This window comes from Pieris rapae, chromosome Z (assembly GCF_905147795.1).
Source record: "Pieris rapae chromosome Z, ilPieRapa1.1, whole genome shotgun sequence".
Taxonomy (NCBI): Eukaryota; Metazoa; Arthropoda; class Insecta; order Lepidoptera; family Pieridae; genus Pieris; species Pieris rapae.
The window spans coordinates 7,494,580-7,515,220 of record NC_059534.1 but is presented as its reverse complement, the minus strand read 5'-3'; the positions used below and the strand labels follow the sequence as shown (position 1 = coordinate 7,515,220).

The following is a 20,641-nucleotide window of genomic DNA, read 5'->3' as shown; positions in this document are numbered from 1 at the left end:
TAGAGATATTTTTACGTATATTCTTTGAAACAAAATCTTAATTCACTGCCAATTTTTATGCATTATGGTTTAAATTTAAATTAGCAAAAAGGTACAAAATTGCATTGTTTAAAGGTTTTACTAATACAGATAGAGTTTATTTTTGATATCAGGCATATAAGCATACCTGCAGTATACAGCCGAATCTCGTATGCCAAACGTATCTCCCTTCGTAAGTCTGGTACTGCAAAGTGCACAAGAGAAGCAATGTACATGGAACACCAGGTCCCGCGCCCGCATCACCAACTCTGACGCTGAGATTTGGGTATTGCATCGCGCACATCGTTTTGATCCGTATAACCTGTAAACAATAGAATTAGTTGTAAATGAATTTCTGTTAAACTACATTACAAAATTGGGTTCCAAAACCTAAAAATAATTTTCGTTTCAAAACACCAATTTTGTCTCTTTTCCTGGATTCATGGAACATTAAACAACGGAAAGTTGCGACCTGGGCCACGTATATGCCATGACCGCAACCACCTCCTCCAACTAATTATAACGGGTAAAATCCAGGGTAAACAGCGTGTTGGTAGAAGGAAGAAATCATGGCTTCGAAACGTAGGGAGTGGACGGGAATTGCAAACGCGGAAGAGTAGCTGCATCTGGCACAAGACACGCTTCAAGAAACTGACGATCAACCTCCAGTAATGGAGAGGCACTTAAAGAAGAAGTCAATACTAGTTCACTCGTTAAATAAATAATGTTTATGCGCGCTAGTTAGTCCTTAAGTTATCCGTGAGTGCATTATTTAAAAGTATTTTTTTAATTCATATTTTATTTATCATACAGCTTTTATAGTCCAAGGCCAGGTTCAAACAAATCACTCGCGATAATGTCATGGACATAAAATTCCTTATTCATAGATGAAGATCGTTTTTAGTTTACTATCTTCCTCTACTATGTTCAAAGGCAGATTAATTTTTATGTCAATTTGATGTGAACCATTTGTTCCACACATCCTGTATTCTTGTTATAAGAAAATAAAGAAAATCGCAACAACAAAAGAATATTACTAAGCATTAGGTGTAATAGTTTAAAAAATATATATATTTCACCTATGTTATTGGGAATTTTATTTACCGTACTTAAAAATTCAAGAATCTATAAAGGTTACTTAAGAATAAATTTAAAATGAGTTCGCTATACATTGCTGTTTTCACACCTGTCTAACAAATAACAGGTAAATTTAATACCATATACACACCGCTAGAAACGCATTCAACAAATTCTATTGAGATAATTAAAACCGGTATGCGACCGAGATGAAAGATAGTAGGTTCGACTCCCGGCACCAAGTGAGACATCTCCGTGTGGTCCCGATTCCACGACTTAACCATATCTCGATCGGGCAACGAATTCTAAATTTTAAACGAAATACTATTGACCGTATGTGAAGGTATCATTAAATTGGTAATTTTTAATTACCTACATCACTTAATTTATATGTGAGCTTTGATACATTTTTAGTATTGTCCTTTACCTTAACAAGCTACTTCGCAAGACTACACGATTAATAATTGGCCTTCTGATGACACTAGTACAATAATAACTTTTTTGTATGGAAATCGTCTTAAACTTAAACGCACTACGCAGTTTATGTACTGCGTACTATGCTCGCTTGGTAATATACCTTTTGCTTTTGCAACAATAATATAAATGACATTATTAATGTTATTGTTGTCCTTGTCCTTGTATAATTAAAATAATTAATAACAGTTTGATAAGCTTACGACTTTTGTAAATAATGCGTTGATATTTTTATTATTTAAGCTCTAGCGCCAAAAAGCCCTTTCTATGCATGAACGTTCAATACTTTGTCAAAGTTAGTCTAAACGTTGAATAGTTATAGTGAAGTATTAACAAATATATAAGGTATAACCTTCATTGGAATGTAATAACCAATATGATATTCATTTGCTTAAAAATATTGGTCCAAATATCAATCATAATTTTACCAGCGCAGGTCCCGTCAACGATTTCGATTAAGTAATCTCTCGTATAAATTATAATATCTTGATATGAATATAAATATTCATATTAAAACAGGTTTTAATTGTAAAACTAGATCTTAATAATGTTTATACAAGAGTATGTCAATGAATAATAAATGTTGTTATTGTAGCTTCAATAATACCACGCATTATACAAATAATTGATATTCTTACGTCCAAAAACAAAACAAGAGACGACATTTTCTTATCTATAATTAATTGTTTCCATAAATAAATATTACATTCTCTGTATTAAACTTTTACTTCGTGTCTAAGAGTATTTAATATCGAGGAAATGGTAAACAAGGGATGTTATTAATAAGATGACCTGCATTCGTTCTATAATCGCGTGCTTTATCACTGAAGGTCGTATTGGTACATTGTAACTTAACTTGGTCGACCCAAACGAGTGGAAAATTGGTTTTTCGTTCATTCCGGTCACCACAATGTTCACCAAACGTCTGCGGCTTCTGCATGCTATAAACTTAGATACTTTGGTAACACAAGAAAGATTACTGTTTTAAATTTCCAATATTTAATTCGTTTAACAAGTAGGCGATAAAACATAAAGCCCAATTATGATTGTTATCAATATCAATAAAAAACGCAGGTTATGTAAAAAACCATGTAAAAATTCCTGAATTCAAGAAAGAGGAATACATAGTATATTTTATATGTACATAACACGTTTTTAAGTCGTAAGGTTCATCTTTCCATATAAGCACTCGAACGCCTTAAATGAATGATTGCCGTTAAAATAATTATTAAATAATTCTTTTTAAACTGATATTCTCTATATGGCCCACAAATTAAAGCAGTTTCTGTATGGAATTTGTTAAAATACTTGCATGTTTAATAGCATCATAAATATTTGCTAATAAAAAGTTTTCTACGATGTAGGTACATAATTATTTTAACTATACGAGTAGAAGATATTTTTCAGATGTTTTTCGTTAATTTAAGTGATCGTAATTTTTAAAGATAAATCTCATTTCCTTTACAAAAAATACTGACATATAAATATTTTTAAATGAGTTTGACGTAGATACTTTTTGCGAATGATGCATTATAATTAATGACGCTAACATAAGTTTCGTGTCTATAGAATAAACTCTGTTAATTCAATCTCTCGCTCTCAAAAAGAAGAAACTTGTCTTTAGACGACGATTACAGTAAATACTATTTAGGATTAATAAGTGATGATTAGTTGTTTTAAAAGCACTCAAATAATGAGTATCGAATATTTTGTACCGAAACATCTACCCAAAATTTAGGATCATATCAGGGCAAAAACTAAATTCACATACGCGCGTACCGCCTCCTTACAGCTGAAATAGCCAGGTGTACAGAACTTGGTAGAAGGAGGCTTTTACTTATTTTGTAATTTATATAGTATGAAAAAAGTGGCTTTGTTATTATTAGTACAAACCATCTATGGATAAAATAATAGGTATTAAAATGAAGCTATTGAGTGGTGATGACTGATGAGCGATCGCATAACTGACCACACACCTTTAACTCTACAACTTTGAAGAAACCCCTATTTGGGTTGCTATAAATAATATCGAAATTCAATTTAATTCTGTTTTTAAAATTTGTGCATACATTAATAAACTTTGTTTTTCGTTATTTATTTAATCCTTAATTATTGTATTTCAATCAATGAAGCATGGATAAATTTGCTTAGCTTACCGCAACACCATTTGTTAACAAAACAGTTACAAACAGAGACGTTATGAACGAAAGCGGAAATATGTAAGATTAATTTTTCTATAAATTTTCTCAAAATATTTTATAGAAAATTGACTCAAGGATTTGCCATCCGATCGCAGTCAAAGTTCCAGAATTCAAAAACTTTACAAAAGTACTATGTTTGAAAACAGTTTTGCCGTGTCGCTCGTTATTAGTTTTCTTTACAAACTTCCGTTTACAACTACCAGTTTTACCAACTGCATGAATTTAAAATTTTTTACGTCGACTGTCAAACTCCGAGAGCATTTCGAAGAAATAAAACATGAATACTTCGCTAACAATCCTTATATTTCAGTATGCAAGTAATAACAAATAATTATGCCAATTTATTCATTTGTAGATTACCTGCTCGACTTTTAAAAAGTTCAGATTGAGATGATTTAAAATATTTGACGTGAATATGAAATGTATTGCATTTATAACAAAGCTCATACGAGTTTTTATTGCACAGAGGCAGGAAGATAAAACTGCAAAATAATTAGTCATAAATTCACGCAGTTGAAATATTTTATCCTACAATTTTTTTTGTTTTCTTTTTTTATTTTGAGGCATTTAATATAACTTATTTTAGTGTTACGAAAACAACTTTAATGACGTCATTCAATTCAGACGAGTAAATATAAAATAAAATTGATATACAAAATAAGTGTTATTGGGTATAACCGAGAAATAATGATAACAAAGTGTGTCGAGAACAACTCAAACTTGTTAAGGCTAATGTAAAAGAGTCGGTGAAATAAACCTATGTATAGCTATCAAAAAACCAGTAGCACTACATCCTTTTAAGGTTTATTTCGTGACCATTTGCTTTTCTAATAGGCAAGTAGGTTATCAGCATTCTGAGCCCGCCATACGACGCCAAGTTTTTGGGAATAAGGCCACCCTCTAGATTTTTCCTTCACCGTACTAGCGATTATTAATGTGCACATAAAACAAATCGATTGAAAAAGCCGTGATTCAAACACCTCATTTATGACAAGCGCATGCTCAAGTTACTTCGCCATCGCTGCTGTATATGAGAATTTTATATACATATGTGATTCTTATACAAACTAAAGTTACTAACTCTATATACTGATTATACAAAATGAAATAAATAGCTATATAATGCCTATATTCCCTTGGGGCTGTAGCGTACTTTATTATCAGTATGAAATATGAGGTAAATGCTAACAGTAAATAAAATACCAGCTGAACGAAACCACTTCCTTTTTTAGCGGGCAAACGTATATTTTCCTTTGTAGTATTATTAATTACACTATTATTGTACCACTTCTCAGAATTGATAAGAGCTAAAATAATACTGTAATTTATAACTCTAGCGACACTTTTAACACAAGTTTTTAATGCAATAAGAACATTAAATTGAATGTTATATGGAATTGAAGGATTTAATTATTATTTTTACATAGTAACATATAATATACTGAGTATGACTGATATATGATATACGGATTACGTAAACCTCCAATAATTGTAAACCTATTGTATATCTATACAGCGTGTGCTGTTTTATTCAAGAATCAAAATACTAATATAAAGCATATAATATAGAACTAATAATAGTAGAATTATTACCATGGTAATGAGATAAATTGACCATGAAAGGATGAATGAGAGCGGTTTACGACTATGATATTCAAGGTAACAGTAGATGGTGAAATCAGATAGTTGAATTTGATGGTAGACCTTTTCGTACATAGCTGGACCAAATCCACCACGTACTAAAAATTTAGGAGTACCCATAACCGACAAGCATACATGGTGAAAGGGTACCGATAGAGGTCAGGACGATAAGAATTTGAAATCCATTCTCTATGGCGTGATTCTATAAATAAATAAAATATCAAACAACAACAGCTTACAAAGCTGACAATTTGAGTCCAACAAAACATTTAACCACAACCTTACAGTAGTAAACGAGCCTCTATCCTAACGACCAGCCATCAAATTAAGTATTTGGTATCCGAAACCGTTTCCCTTTAAATTCAAAACTGATTCGTACCGCAAGACGATCGGTGCCTTTCACGCAAGAAACAAGGCGATTTGATACGCCAACACAAACAATAGCCAGCGGTAAGCTTTATTTGTTAATGTGTCACGCCACACGAATGTAACACGCCTATTCGGCTACAATAATACCGATACATACGTTAGTATACGATTAAAATTCCTTGTACTGAAATCAGTTGTTTGTAGAGCGCCTATTACACATGTACGAATTGGGGAGGGAAGATCCAACTGCCGTATGTATGCATTCGTGTAGTGAGGACTCAGTTTTCGCACACACACCGTTGTGCGTAAAGTCCTGGCTAAATAAGCCTAGCTCCTTCCAGAAGCTCAGTTTACTGCTCACTTCGCAGGCTTTACAGAGCGATCTCATCGGTCCAAAGATTTCTATTCGTTGGAAAACCACAACCACGCATTCCAAGGGTACCTGGGTAATTTTTGCGCTGAGACAACCTCTGCGCTGGACTATCTGTCGTGCCAAGGAGATGTTTATCAAGGAGATAGTGAACCGTAACTTTCCCTATCCGTATTTTGTGGTTACTGCCTTATATATACATAAATATATTGTGTTCTATTTAGGAAACGCGTCATATTAGACACTTCTCTTTTTTCTTTCATAAAACTTACAAAACGTTATTTGTGATAATCAAATGCAAATTGAAAGTTTCTTTGATATATGAATAACAAATTATACCAACAGTTTTAATTGAATTTATAGTTATATATATAGTTAAACATAGTAACTGTAATAAAATTACGAACTTACAACCTAAAAAGACAACTTATATAATACAATTTCTATTGGATACTTTCCCAAGGAATTATAACTAAAACAAAAGACTAGCTTTTGTTTTTATAGGGTTGCATCTAGTTACCATCATTAACAAATAGACACCTACACGTCAATATGAAGCGCGAATTCACTGAATATTTGAACAAGCCATTATATTCTCGTTCAACCAATACATATCTTTCACCGGACTTACAAAAACTGTCGCATCTGCAATTACCAATCACTGTTCGCCATACGTGAAACGGATTGAACTGATGTGCAATCCTTATCTAGCCGCAGTAAGGTGCAAAGAGCTTTAACATCTATTATGATGTACGAAGGACCACAATATTAATCAGTATTAATTTTTAAACGTTGAATAATTTTTATGTCTTACAAGGTAATGGAAATCTTCTCGGAGACAGCAATAAAAATTTCTCGACAATAAACGTCCGAGATCTTTCAAGTATAGTATCTAATTATTGTAGCATACCTCATGCTTGTTGACAAGCTAATAATATTTCTATTGGTATATGATATATACGGCTTACATAGAAAAGCTTGTCTAGAATTTCTTCTGTCATTATAGAAGTACAATTCATAATAAGTTATTTAACTCATTGTCAGCGCTATGCAGCAATTTTCAGACACGTAAGATTTTTTTATGAACTCTTTTATTCAGTCAGTAGTATAATAATACTAGTTCTTGGTAAAAAAAATCGTTTCATTTCACCACTTCAGTAAAAAAGTAATTTAACGTTTAGCCGAGCTTTTAATTTTTTGGTATATAGGTTTCAATCCATCCCATCAGCATGTATTTGACTAAGGAAATTTGTATTTAATTTTAGGTAATCACTTTTATTAACTTCTGTATACAAAAGTTTACAAATAACAATTTGGCTTGGAATAGCGTAAATTAACATAAAATCCACACGAATATACGTCAATATTTTAATACATATTTGAAAATGCGGCCATGTCGTTAATTTTTTAAATTCCCTCTCCCCCAAGTACTATTTTAAGTTTTACACGACAAATGACTCCCGTTCCGTCGCTGTAAGATCGATAGGGCGTCACCGATAGATGGCGGTGTTGTCATTAATTAACACCAAACGTTTGAGGTTAAGCCTCGAGTTGATTCGGTGTCGGTTTGCAATCGTCCGAAACGCTCCGAGACGCCCTTACCAACGGAACACGAAACTAATTTTCAAAACATTATTTAAATAATTCTATAATGCAGTTAGCTTTTATAGTACCCTTTAAAATATCAGAGAACAATATACAAAAAACGCAACGTTTTTTTCTATATATTCTAATGAAGATTATATTAAATTCAAAATACGGAGAATTTGTAAAAACATTAAATCGAATATTGACTACTACAGTAAAATATTTATTATATATTTTAGTCGAATCCCAAATAAGAATAATATTACTAAAATATTTCTTAAACGACAACAAGGTGTTGTTCCTACTAAAGTCTCTATTAAAAACTAAATTGACTGATTGACTCTTTGATCCTTAGTTATGAAGAAGACAGAACAATTTTAAAATTAAAGTCCCAGAGAGAAATCATAAAACAATATATGTATTGCAGACAGGAATCAAGTTTTAATGAAAGAATATCAACGTGACAGGGAGCTGCCCCAACGGGATTCCTCCTGAAGGCTAGCTTACAAGAAATACGAAGATTTTCTTTGATTCAAGTTTTTCTAGAGAAAGAATGAAATGTTATACTTGTTAAAGAAAATTGGTCTTTTAATTAACACAGACCGGATTTCCGTTTATTGTAGTCAATGCGCTTGTATTGAAAAATGGCGCCCTCATAGAATAAATGCAATTATCGTTGATTTTATAAAAATAAACTAAATTGTGTTATTATGACAGAATTTTCATATAATTACTTGTAGTTAACTTTTATTATTACAGAACTATGTAATTTCATTCCCAATTAATTAACAACAAGGACAGTGTAAGACAATTCTTAGCAATGTTTTTCATTAAGATATTCTTTTTCTTATTATTATATCATAATATTGTTCTCATAGGCATATTTTATGAAACTTATTCACGTTTGCTGTGATTATGTTGATTAGGTACAATTATTCAGACCGCGTTGTATCTATTCTCGTATCCGATAGATAGGACGTATTAATATGAAATTTTCTTTCGATATATCAAATGAAGAACAGTGTAATAGGTAGTTGCAGCGACTTACAGTTTTCGTGTAAACCAAACGGTTGGCGATTATAACAGTAACTAAGTTTCTTACCAGTTCGTCTCGCTCAAAGACTACAGTATTTTGTATCTATTACTTAATACAATACAATAGTTTGTTTATCATGTTTTCAGCTGCGTAAAAAACTAAAGAGAGTAGTATTTAAATTAAAAAAAAAGAAATATTAGCTTAGTCATAGGAATCAGCTATTTATTAGTTTTTCGTACAGCATAACATGTGTTAGGGGAGATTGGGAACAGATTTATTCTTAGGATGACAAAATTAGACACCGTAGCTAAATTGGGTTGAATTGATGATACAAAATTACCTGGTGCTTCTACAAACAGATAAATACTAATTCTAGAATTATTAAAATTTATAAATGCCCCGAGCATTATAATTTTTGACTTTATAAGATTTTTTTAAAGGTACGTCTGCATTTTCTGTTCCGATCTGTCAAAGTAATTATTTTTAGGTACCCGTCTCGGTGTGCTTTCACTTTATTATATCTTGACTAATATATACTTTATTTTATATTTCCTGAATTATCTGAGATTTGGACAATTTCTTTTTTGATTTTTATTAATCGAATCAACTGATAAAACGGTCTGCAGTTTTACTTAGTGCTAAGGTGTTCCATCTTTATTTTAATTGATTATTCATCAGGCTTTACTAATACCTATGAACCAAGGTATGGTTCATCATGTATCATACATGGAACGATGTATGATAGTGAAAACAAGAAGAGACAAAATAAAGAATACAGTATTAAGGAAAATAACTAAGGCAACAGATGTTACAATAACGATCAAGAAGCTAAAGTGGAAATGGGTGGGACACATCGCAAGAGGTACAGAAAAGTGGAGCAAAAAACTGCTTAACTGGTGCCCAAGGAACAGCAAACGCAAAAGAGGGAGACAACTGAGAAGGTGGATTGACCACATTAAAGAAACCTTTGCCAAAAAAGGGCACACAGATACACCAGAATTGGATTAAAATGGAAATTTGTTTAAATGTATATAAAATATATAATGTAAAATGTATCTGAATAAAGGCTGTTATTATTATTATTATGAACCAAGGAATCACCTTCTTTCAGGTTTGGTCTGGTTTTATCTTCAATCATATTTTTCTGGCTTTCGTTGAAATTAAAATGAATTTAAAATACCTGAGCATCGGTCTAAATTCTTCTGATATAATATTAAAATGTATGAATGTAATCAAGCATCGTTTTCTTATATTTGCAACTTTAAGCTATGGCTCTTGCCGCGTTCTTTCGTAATAAAGCCTTAATGGTTAAGCCCTAATCCTCGGCATTATATAAGTTAAACGTAGATAGTTAAGTGCAATGGAGGGCCGTATATCTCCACGTAGCGCTGATGTGATCTGTCGCCCACTGGCGTCCAATTTGGGAGACGCGTACAAACTTTCGTAATCCTAAAGACAAACGTTCTGTACTAAGACGTGTTAGAAAGTAATCTGAGATTTAATCGATAAGACGTAGGTATATGTAATTTATTTTCTCAGTAAATATTTATTTATTTATTTATTAATCCCTTATTGCCTTATACAAAAACACACATAACAAAAAAATAAAAAATAAAAAAAACAGTAACAAAAGATATAAGGCAAAGGGCGGCCTTATCGCTTACAAGCGATTTCTTCCAGGCAACCCTAATGAGAAACACAACGTTAAAGAAAAACCATCAGAGGGTAGAGTACAAAAAAAATCAATTAACAAAAGCAACAAAAAAACAAAAAAACTAAAAACTTAAACTTAGAACATGCGTTACTATAACTAATTGAATATAATAAAACAAAATCAAAGAAAAAATAGCAATAATAATAAATAAAAATAATTATAGACAAAAATTTAAAAGCAAATAAAAAGGTTAACCTATAAAAATAAATATATATAAGCAGAACTAATTACGAGGTAGAAAGAAAATGATCAAAAAGAAGCTTTTTAAATACATTTAAAGATTGCGCTCGTCTAATATCGATTGGTAGGGAATTCCATAGCAGGATACTCTGCACAGTAAAGGAGGAGTGATAGAATTCAGTTTTATGCGTAGGAGTTTCAAGAATTAGGTTGTCTAAGGAACGTAAGTCAAAACTGCCGCCGGAGAGGAAAATAAAATTTTGCTTTAAGTAACTACTAATATTTATACATTGTCTTATTAAAATGTTATTTTTAATTTCATTTTACTTAGTACCCTATCAAACTTTGTTTTTATTTCAACAAAAGGCTTTCTTTTTAATTATTAAAATAGATTCATTAATATTTTTATAGCTAGTCAAGAAGGTCATCTTTTGTATATAAAAACGTCAGATAAATATATAAAAACATACACTTTTATATATAATTCTTCTTGCAAGTATGATACGGTTCCTAACAGAACTTATTAACAAAAATATTTATTGACCAGGAATCCAACCACAATGCTCGATAACATTGGAAAATATGAAAAATAAAATTACAGCTAATTATGGAATTCGTCGAAATTAAGTTGAAAAATTGCTAACTAAATAACGTATTGCACTTACGACTCATAATCGAATTCTCAACTTTGAATATCTTAGAATGGAGAGATTTCTTTTAACGTTTTGTATTGTGTCCGACATATTTTATTTTTCTATCACACAAAATTATCGACACCGATATACTTTTCCTCAAATCATTGCGAACGCGTGATACATTCCATAAAGAGCTTGTTCGCATAATCGCTGTGTAACTGCATTGTAAATTAGCCATATACACTCAGTTACACACTTCAACTGTCTGCTTAATAGCCTATGAAATGCCCGGTTTTTACCAACACGTGTCGGTCTTTTTCTGTCATCAAATGGCCTAGAAAATATCGAATAAAGTGGCTTTTTATCCACATTGAACGCTATTATATGGTCTACTTATAATCAAGCCCCTAAACCATTAAATGCCTGGGAAACAGCTTTGGTATTTATGACAGTGGAATATCAAGAAATTTTCCAGTTTATATTGACAATAATATATCAGAGTTATAAACCATCGTATATATAAATCGTCGAGATTTGTCATTTCAATTTTATAACGACTATTAAATTTATCTAAATGTATTTTTACTCTTCTGTTTGTTTCCTACCGTTTTACATTTTTATAGAGGTGTAAAATTGATAAAATTGAAAGCCTTTCATATGAAACTGTCAATTTTAGAGCATTACTAATGGATTAAGACACGCTACTTACATGTTTTTACGGGCTTTATTTTATTGAAGAGTTTTTTTATTCAACTTACCTAATTAACTATAGAATAAAATTGAGTGAAATTTAAATATTGTTTGATTTTCCCGCGCATCTAACAATGCTATTGAGAAATGTGATCCTCAACTTTCTACGGCGTAAATTTTAGTTTGCTTGACAATTCTATATCGAATCCAGTGCTTGTAGCACGACCAATGCTATAGATTACCGTTTTCTTTATTTTCAACTCGTACGCGTATGAGAGATGATTTTTTTATAAGTTCGTGCTTTTGTTTACTTCCAAATACGCCCATGGAGCATAACTCAAGTTTTGCATGGAACAATTTTATCTTACTGAACGTGAACTCTACAAATACGACATAGCGTATTGTTCGCGGTACGGGTGCAGAAAGAAACATATCCGAGTATCGTGTTACGAAAATTTGTAACAAATTGCGATATCGAGTCGCTGGGGTAGTCGCCCAGTGGGGGGGCACGAGGTCTGTTTGCAAATAAACACCCGGCAGGAACCCGGGGCACACAATACCATACTACCACGGGGTTGTACAATTGTGAGCAGCGTGAAGCCATAGACCCGCGGAGTTGTCGCCTCACGATATGTTCTCACGCGAAATAGGAAATACACTATGGGAATTCCTCTCACAGCTCCGTTTTATGGTGTACATTATTATTCATAAACCACCGAACACCCGCTGATCAGCTCCCGTTGATTCTTGTCTATACGCATAACGCGCTACTCAAAAGTTGAACTTTCATTTAATAATTTTTTTGACGAATATTTATGTATAGTAACGGTGCATTTATGACAATTCATTTCCAACCTGTAGAAGTTATAAATATTTTAAAAGTTCGGGCTACAAACTTTATTATTTTACCATTTATACTTTAAGATAAGTATTAAAACTATAGTTTTCAGTTATTAAAAAGGTAAGCCTAATAGATACTACCATTACAATAATATTTAGTTAAAAAAACGCATTGATCCAGTCTACACCACAAACGGGGGTTAGCAATATTGAGACGTCAATTGAACAATGGCAACAACCCATAGAACCGACCACACAATAAAATTGTCATCATTCATTTGTCCACAAATCCTTACACCGTAAAGATGACCCTTATTACAAGCATATAGAGGCTTGACTTGCAAACAATCAAATTTTGTTTCCGCTAGTACCATCTGCGCCGACAATGAATAAATAGGTCAAACGTTTTTGTAAACAAACATTGTGATGTGTTTTCTGGAATTGTATCGCGAACAAACGATTAGAGAACAAAATATTGCACCATAAATTAAGTTGTCAAAGTATTGGCCAAAACAAATTTCCTGATTCCCGGACCATACTGAACTGATCAGTACGGTCGGTTAAGTTCGAATTTTTATTCATAGTTTTGTTTGAATTTCCTAATATATTCCATAAAGAAACTGCTAAAATCACTATAAATAGATAGGAATTAATAGTACAAATTGATTTTTTATAATTGAAAGATTACGTAGCGATCTTTTATTGCTACAAAAGCAATAACGTTATAATACCGCATTATTACACATGTGTAGAGTTCACAAGTTTATCGAGAGAGGTGAGTAACTCGGATGCAAAGTTTTCGATGATAACGTAATTTGTGAACTGAGGGAGACCCTAATTTTGTATAGTGTACCCCAACTAACTGGCCAATGCCTGGTCGAGCCAAACCCTTCAATCATACACATAAAAACAGTCCCTGTATTTTTATGTTTCCAGTTATCGACACTTAGGGCTTGGAAGCCAGCCAACCTAAGTCTGGGTCTGGTCTCGTTTTTTTGTGTGTATTAGACCTGGATGTGTGCCTGTCGATGCCTAATAGTTAAGAAAATTAGATAATTATAGTTTTTGTTTAGAATTAAGAAATAATTTGGCATTTCAAAAACTTTTTTTTATTTGTTACTGTCATTGTTTATTGCCATTCGAAGAAGCATTCGCAACACTATATTTATTTATTCAAATTACACCCAATTGGCATACCATTGACTTTGATTACTAACCATAAACTTCGTCACTCTATAACAAAATAACAATTGCATTGCGAATGGGAATATTAACCCTGAACTAACGTAATTACTAATGCACCGTAAAAAAATACGCAACGATAAAAGATCAGTTGACCATGTGTCAGTGTCATTGGACCTTTTATTAATTTACGAAACTAACAAGAACAAAGAACACTGATAACGTCTTCTCAAGGTCATTTAATCTAATGTGAATTTCGAATGACGTCATCAGCAGCCGCGGTTCGCTGCGCCGTTTCGCATTGGAGGGAATATAAACTGTAATATAGGTATTCCTCTGGCCCATATCGGAGCATACTAGGCCCGCCTGACCCGGACGCGATATCGATAACTCCGTCTGTCGGACGCGTGACAACACTGTTTGTGTTTATAGTAAGACGCGTGCGACATTCCGAGAATATACCTAAGGTTCAAAGTTCCAACATGATGTTTATTCGTCAGTAGTAAATACGATCTTTAATCCCACATCTTTCCGTTGGGAGATTCGTAATGCATTATTTACGTTAGTATAAAGTATTACAATCATGCTGAGTATCAAGGTATGTTTCTTAAACTGCTGAAAGTATATATATATCTTTCTTAAAAGGCCGGCAACGCACTCTAGCATCGAGTGTCTATGGGCGGCGGTATCACTTAACATCAGGTGAGCCTCCGTTCCGGGCTCTCGGGCCGTTTGCCCCTGTTCTATAAAAAAAAAGTAATAACCCTCATGTTACCTGCTATTATCTTAACCCTATAAATCTTAGCTGATTCATTAACAGAACCTAAAGTACTTTGATTAAAAACTTGAAATAAAATAAGATTTATATATTATAATAACACTAAGATCTATTTAAATTTCGCACCCAGTGCGGAGACATCTTGGATGGAATTACCATTTAAATATTTATCAATTCTAAAATTTGTAGCATAAAAATTTAATTTGTTCTCGAAGCAGCAGTCAGCTAATGTATACGTAGTACCAAGGCCTATACAGTTCTCATGATTAGAAAAAATATAATCTGTGACAATAAAAAGCTAGCGGAAATATTTTCGGCTGGTCATCGCCCCAGTGAGAATGAGAGACAATGCACTGGCACTCACATATGATAGCGATCACAATGCTCATGAATGAACCTCTAGCCGCGAGTGGAACGATTGAAGACTAGATACCGCTTAAGCAATGGATTATAAACATCAAGCCTCAGTGAACACGACAAAGATGCTTTAATTAAATTCAAATTATTCACCAACAATGTCCAGGGCCTGATTAACCCTTATCCTAATTAGGCTGCAGCCTAGGGCGCGACGATCTAGCGGGGCGCCTTCGCTAGATCCTATGCATCATCCCTAGCAAATTTCAACTAGACCGAGACAAAACCCTAAATGAACTGTGAACTGGATCTACAAGCAGAAGGGAGATTTTAGTATCCAAATTAAATAAAGAATCGACTGTACAAAAAATCTGTCAAAAATCGAAAAAGATACCAAAATAGATGAGTGTCACAACTGCAGCTGCAAAGGCCTTTTTCAGCAGTAAAAGAGTTAAAAGTTACTTGCACCCCACACTTCGTCAGCAAAAACTGACATGGCTCTCGCTAATGTACATAGATTATAGAATATGATTTTTCAGAAACTATTGAATTTGAAAAAAAAATAAGAGGGCGCATCCCGATAAAAGTCTAGGGCAGTCAGAACTGTCGATCAGTCTCTGACAATGTCCTCCTTGACTGTCGATATGTAGCAGTTTAATAAGTTTATCATGTATGTATTAGCATTTAGCTACAACATCAAAAATTCCCGTTACCAATTCGAAGGTACCGCAGCAAAATGAATATTTGAATTACTTATATGTGAACTTATATATATATTGTTTTATTAGCAATTGTGTACAAAGACGATATATAAATAAAATATTATTTTACTATATATGAAACGCGTAACTAGTAACCATAAAAATCAATGAGTCATGAAATTATAAATTATTTGTAGCTATAAGAGATAAGTTTTATTTACGAGGAGCAAATTAAGATAGATGCTGATAATGACGTACTGCGTATTACATACGAAATATCAGTATAATTACGTTTGTATACTATAGTTCTTGACCCGTGATTTAGTCCACGTTAATGTGCATATTGTATACATGCTGACCACTAAAGTATTTCTGAACCAATTCAACTTAGGGTTCTTCAAGAAAAGGCAATTCTTTAAAGCCCATCGCGAGCCCTCTGGCATTGATAGTGTCCATGGGTGCAAATATTCTCGGTAATTGAGTTTCTAAGAAATTATTGTAAATTTGAGTTAAATTTTCTTATGGAGTACGGCAAAAAATTGTCAGCTTTATAAAATATGAGAGAATTAGAAGTGGTATTTAGTTTAAATAGAGCTCGTAATTTCAACAAACTTTTTAAATTTAAAATCAACAATTCTTTAATAACGTAATATAAAACTCAATTGATAGTAGACAAAATTCACCACGTGTATTTATGAAGGCACTTCTTTAAGAGAAAGGTACGAAGTGTAACTTTTTAATGGAATAATAAGCTTAATGCTAAAAGGAATTTATGTCTGACAAACAAAGAACTAAATAAAAATGAACATAACATGACAAAACTTTAGTACGTTAAAAAAATAGCTCGCGTGATCGGCGAGAGTTTGATCGTACTAATCCGTCAAGCTATGCGCAAGATCATGGGCCGTGACGTCACGCAAACTTCCGACGGGAATATATTTTTTCTACACTAAAAATTGTTTCTTCGACCAAAATTACGCGAATCATGCAATTTTAAACTCTTTCGCGAACGCAAGAAGGCCACAGACGAGAGGCATTGCAAGTTTATTAACGATACGGTCTGATACATTAACTGATCTCAAACTTATATAGCGAGAAATAATGAATACGTATATTATATTGTTTGTATTTCAGACGACTTCGAACAAACGCTGTAAAAGTATTCTTAGACTTCAATATCAATCAAATAATCGTCTGACAATTAGGACTTAAAGCAAAGTAGGCAAATATAATATGCGCGAAATCCTTCTAAAAACACATTTTTCAATACAAATAACTATTCAAAGGCGCACCAAGATGTTCGCATTTACACAACTATCGTATAGTTATAACGGTACAGCTGATAAAGTTATAATGTTAATTCCCATGAAAGTTAACATTTGAGCACAAAAATATTTTAATTCAAACGTATGACCTATGAAGATTATTTTGATAAGGGGCCGAAACCGCAGGAGTGAGCAATAAAATACGGCACGAGTAATTAAGCTCTGCCTATAGATGTTCACGACGTTATCTTGAAACTATAAGCGTTTCCTGCATATGAAGATTAAATAAAAAGAACTATAAAATACATTTTTTATAGTATATTTTGATATTATACAATTTGTGCTACCTTGGTAGCCAGACGGTGGCTGGCGGCCTACTATCTACAATTGATTGAGAGTTAGTTATTTTATTTACATTTGTTTAGAGCGATGAATACTTGTGTAATTTCTGAACTAGATTTGTTTTAAATTACTTAGCAATTTTAAAAGAGCTTATTTTGAGCAGATACGTTTTAGTAGAACGAATGGAAGTTTCGAGAGAAACAAAAGCCTACAGAATTGATTTATATTTCAAATTTCAAATTCTCTTTTGAATTAAATGAAACTTATTTTGTTTCTTAAAACCAATCGCGAGGTAAATCGTTTCATTATCAAGGGGACTTAGGGTATTAAATTCAGAATTAGGTTTTATAGGTTTATGCTATGATTCTTGTATGTCAAATGCAATATATTTTTGACATTTGGCAGTCATAGATCGACCAAAAATCTTAGCTAAATCAAACTCATCGAACATACAAAGTCGTATGTAGATTGTCATTATAAAAGTCTGTATTGTATGAGACAAATAATGTTTCGTTATAACCAAAATTTTAATAATAATTTTGCAACTATGCGAGCTCAATTAAGACGTTTTTGAATATATCCTATTGTCAGATAACAATTTTCCCACAAAAGTATAGATTCAAGGTGCCTGGAATTTTAATAAAATCGTCAAAAGAGGCTTAATATTTCTCACCTTCATAACAAAGGCATCTGTTTATTTTTGGAGCATGACATCTTAGCAATTATAACTTTATTTGAATAATAAAAATATGTATTTCGCATAAAACAGATATACAATGGTATGTATAAATTTTCACTTGCCGCACACCAACGATTGTTCGAAATATTCTCAGTGTTGAGAATAATGCAAATGATGACAAAAAAGTAATTGAATCGCCTAAAATATATTTCTTAAAACAAAATACTTTTTAACAAATTTTCTTAAAACGTTATTAGTATTTCTCTCTAATTTATAAAGTTAAAATATATAAGTTAAGTCCAGTTAGTTGATAGGTTATTGAGAGGAGAACTTAAAAACTTTTATTTTTAAAAGCCACAAATACCAAGTATATATAAACAATTACTGTCATTTTTATTGTTTCGCCTTAGAACGACGATCACCTGCCTATATTAATTAGTATAACAGATGCTAAAATATATCAGCTTCAAACACTAAGGGGTTCACAGTTATGTCATAAACATTATCTATCATAGTATAAAATATACACAAAATTAGACAATTTTAACTACACTTTCCAGTCAAAAACGACGCCAGCGCATCGATCGAATATCTCTGACAGACCAATCAAACATGCCGTTGCTCCGATGCCATAAACCGTGTTTAATATATACGCATAGCCGTACCCGTTGAAGACTTTTATGAGCAATTTAACAAGAGTCTTGTTGTCAGAGCAAGATTTGATTTATATACAAATAACATACCTTTACGAGATACCTTTGTCTCTTAAATTTCAACCGCTCTAGAAGCCGATAACGTTATTTGAGAATGGACGTTGAGATAAAAGCGGCCGATTGAATCAAACTCTGTTATAATGTTGATTGAGCAAGGCTACTACTTAAGTAGAAGTTTTATGAGATCACCTTAATTACATGTATATCAATTGACTATTTTAGTATAAAAAAGGAATATTAATTGCATTTCTTACGCGGATCTTTTTAAATTCACAAAGGTCCTTTGCGTCAAGACGAATCTATCGTGACATGCGCTTCGTGTCACAATTTATTAATGAATCGATGCGCACTTTGTAGATCTTTGGAATGATTAAGAAAGGCGACGATGCTATAAAAACATTAAGTAAATATCAATCAATATTTTTATACTGGAATGCATATAAATGTATAAAATATAAATATGAGCCTAAACATTAAAATATATCTTCACGTGTGCAAATATGATGTTTAAATAATTATCGGTAATTTGGTAACATTAAAATTCCGGAAACATTTACGAAAACGTTTCTTGAATATACAACGTCAATAAAGCCTCAAAACGTAGTGCCCCGTGGTCACAATCTTCCATCTAAGACATTATCTACAAGTGAACAGCAAATAGAAATTTTAAACAGCTTTACTTTATAACACATAATTTCTATGAAACGTTTATAAAAAGTAAGTCTATTTAAATACCGATTTAATTAACCCTTTATAATTGTTAATTATTAGCAGAAAAAGAGTTCACACATTGCTGGGGCGTTAGCGCATGTCAAAACATTAAACACAAGTAATAGATATTGATCTAAGACATAGTATTAACAGTTCTAAAATCTATTTTCTCACATTATTAATATTGACTGGAATTTCTGCGCTAGGGTTTTTAATACACTATTGAATTACTGTGTACATTTAGAAGAACCACGCTTTAATATAGGAAGATAAGCCAAACCGTTTCTTAATGTTTCTAAACATAGCATGAATTTATTAAATATAATATATATTTACTCTCTTCATTCGTCTATTCCCCACGCGTCGTCCGTTCCGCAGATGTACTAAAGAGATTAGAGCGTGCTTGATATGACCGTAGTGATAATGCAAACTGACTTGTGACCAGGGTGGGCTGTAAAACGTACATCAGATAGAAGTTGAGATGGGTGACAGCCCACATCAGTATTGCGCGCCGAAATCTGGCGATGTAGGCTTAAGCCTACGCGCTTAGGACACGTACAAATAATTCTACTATGAACCTTTTTTCAGTTTCGTACGCCCTTGTAAATATATTTTTCAAATCTTAATTGGGAAACGTAATGTATTTTTAATGGAACGAGGGGCAAACAGGCAGGAGTATCACCTGTCTCCTTATTCTGTAAATGTCAATGATCGAGTCATATGCGAACTAAATTCAAAAAACGCCGTGATTGGTCGATTACATTTCTTCGGCCTTCCCCCTTTAATATTAAAAGACATCACTGCCAATACACAAATATTTTAAAAATGTGTATTGTCATAATATATTTTTGGTAAATTTACTCAAGTATTTACGGACCTAATAAATATTTTTTATCTAGAAATATAATAATAGCACTTCATATTATAGTGATAATTAAAAACAAATTTTGTAAAATACTTATTTAAGGTATCACTAAGAAAATCGTTTAATAGCAATAAAATTTTAAATAAATGTTATGACATTTATTTAAAATTTTAGTAGGAAATTAAATTGTTATATGAATATCTTTACATCATTTTTTGT

At 32.4% G+C, this 20,641-nt stretch overlaps 1 protein-coding gene across 2 annotated transcripts in view; it reads right to left on the bottom strand.

Annotated features, from left to right (window-relative positions):
• LOC111000896 (protein apterous) overlaps nt 1–20,641 on the bottom strand; it is a 42,493-nt gene that overhangs the window by 15,394 nt on the left and 6,458 nt on the right. For both annotated transcript variants that reach the window (XM_022270502.2, XM_022270510.2), the window contains exon 3: nt 167–340. In XM_022270502.2, coding sequence (XP_022126194.1) covers nt 167–340 — 174 coding nt within the window. The remainder of the gene's footprint in view (nt 1–166; nt 341–20,641) is intronic.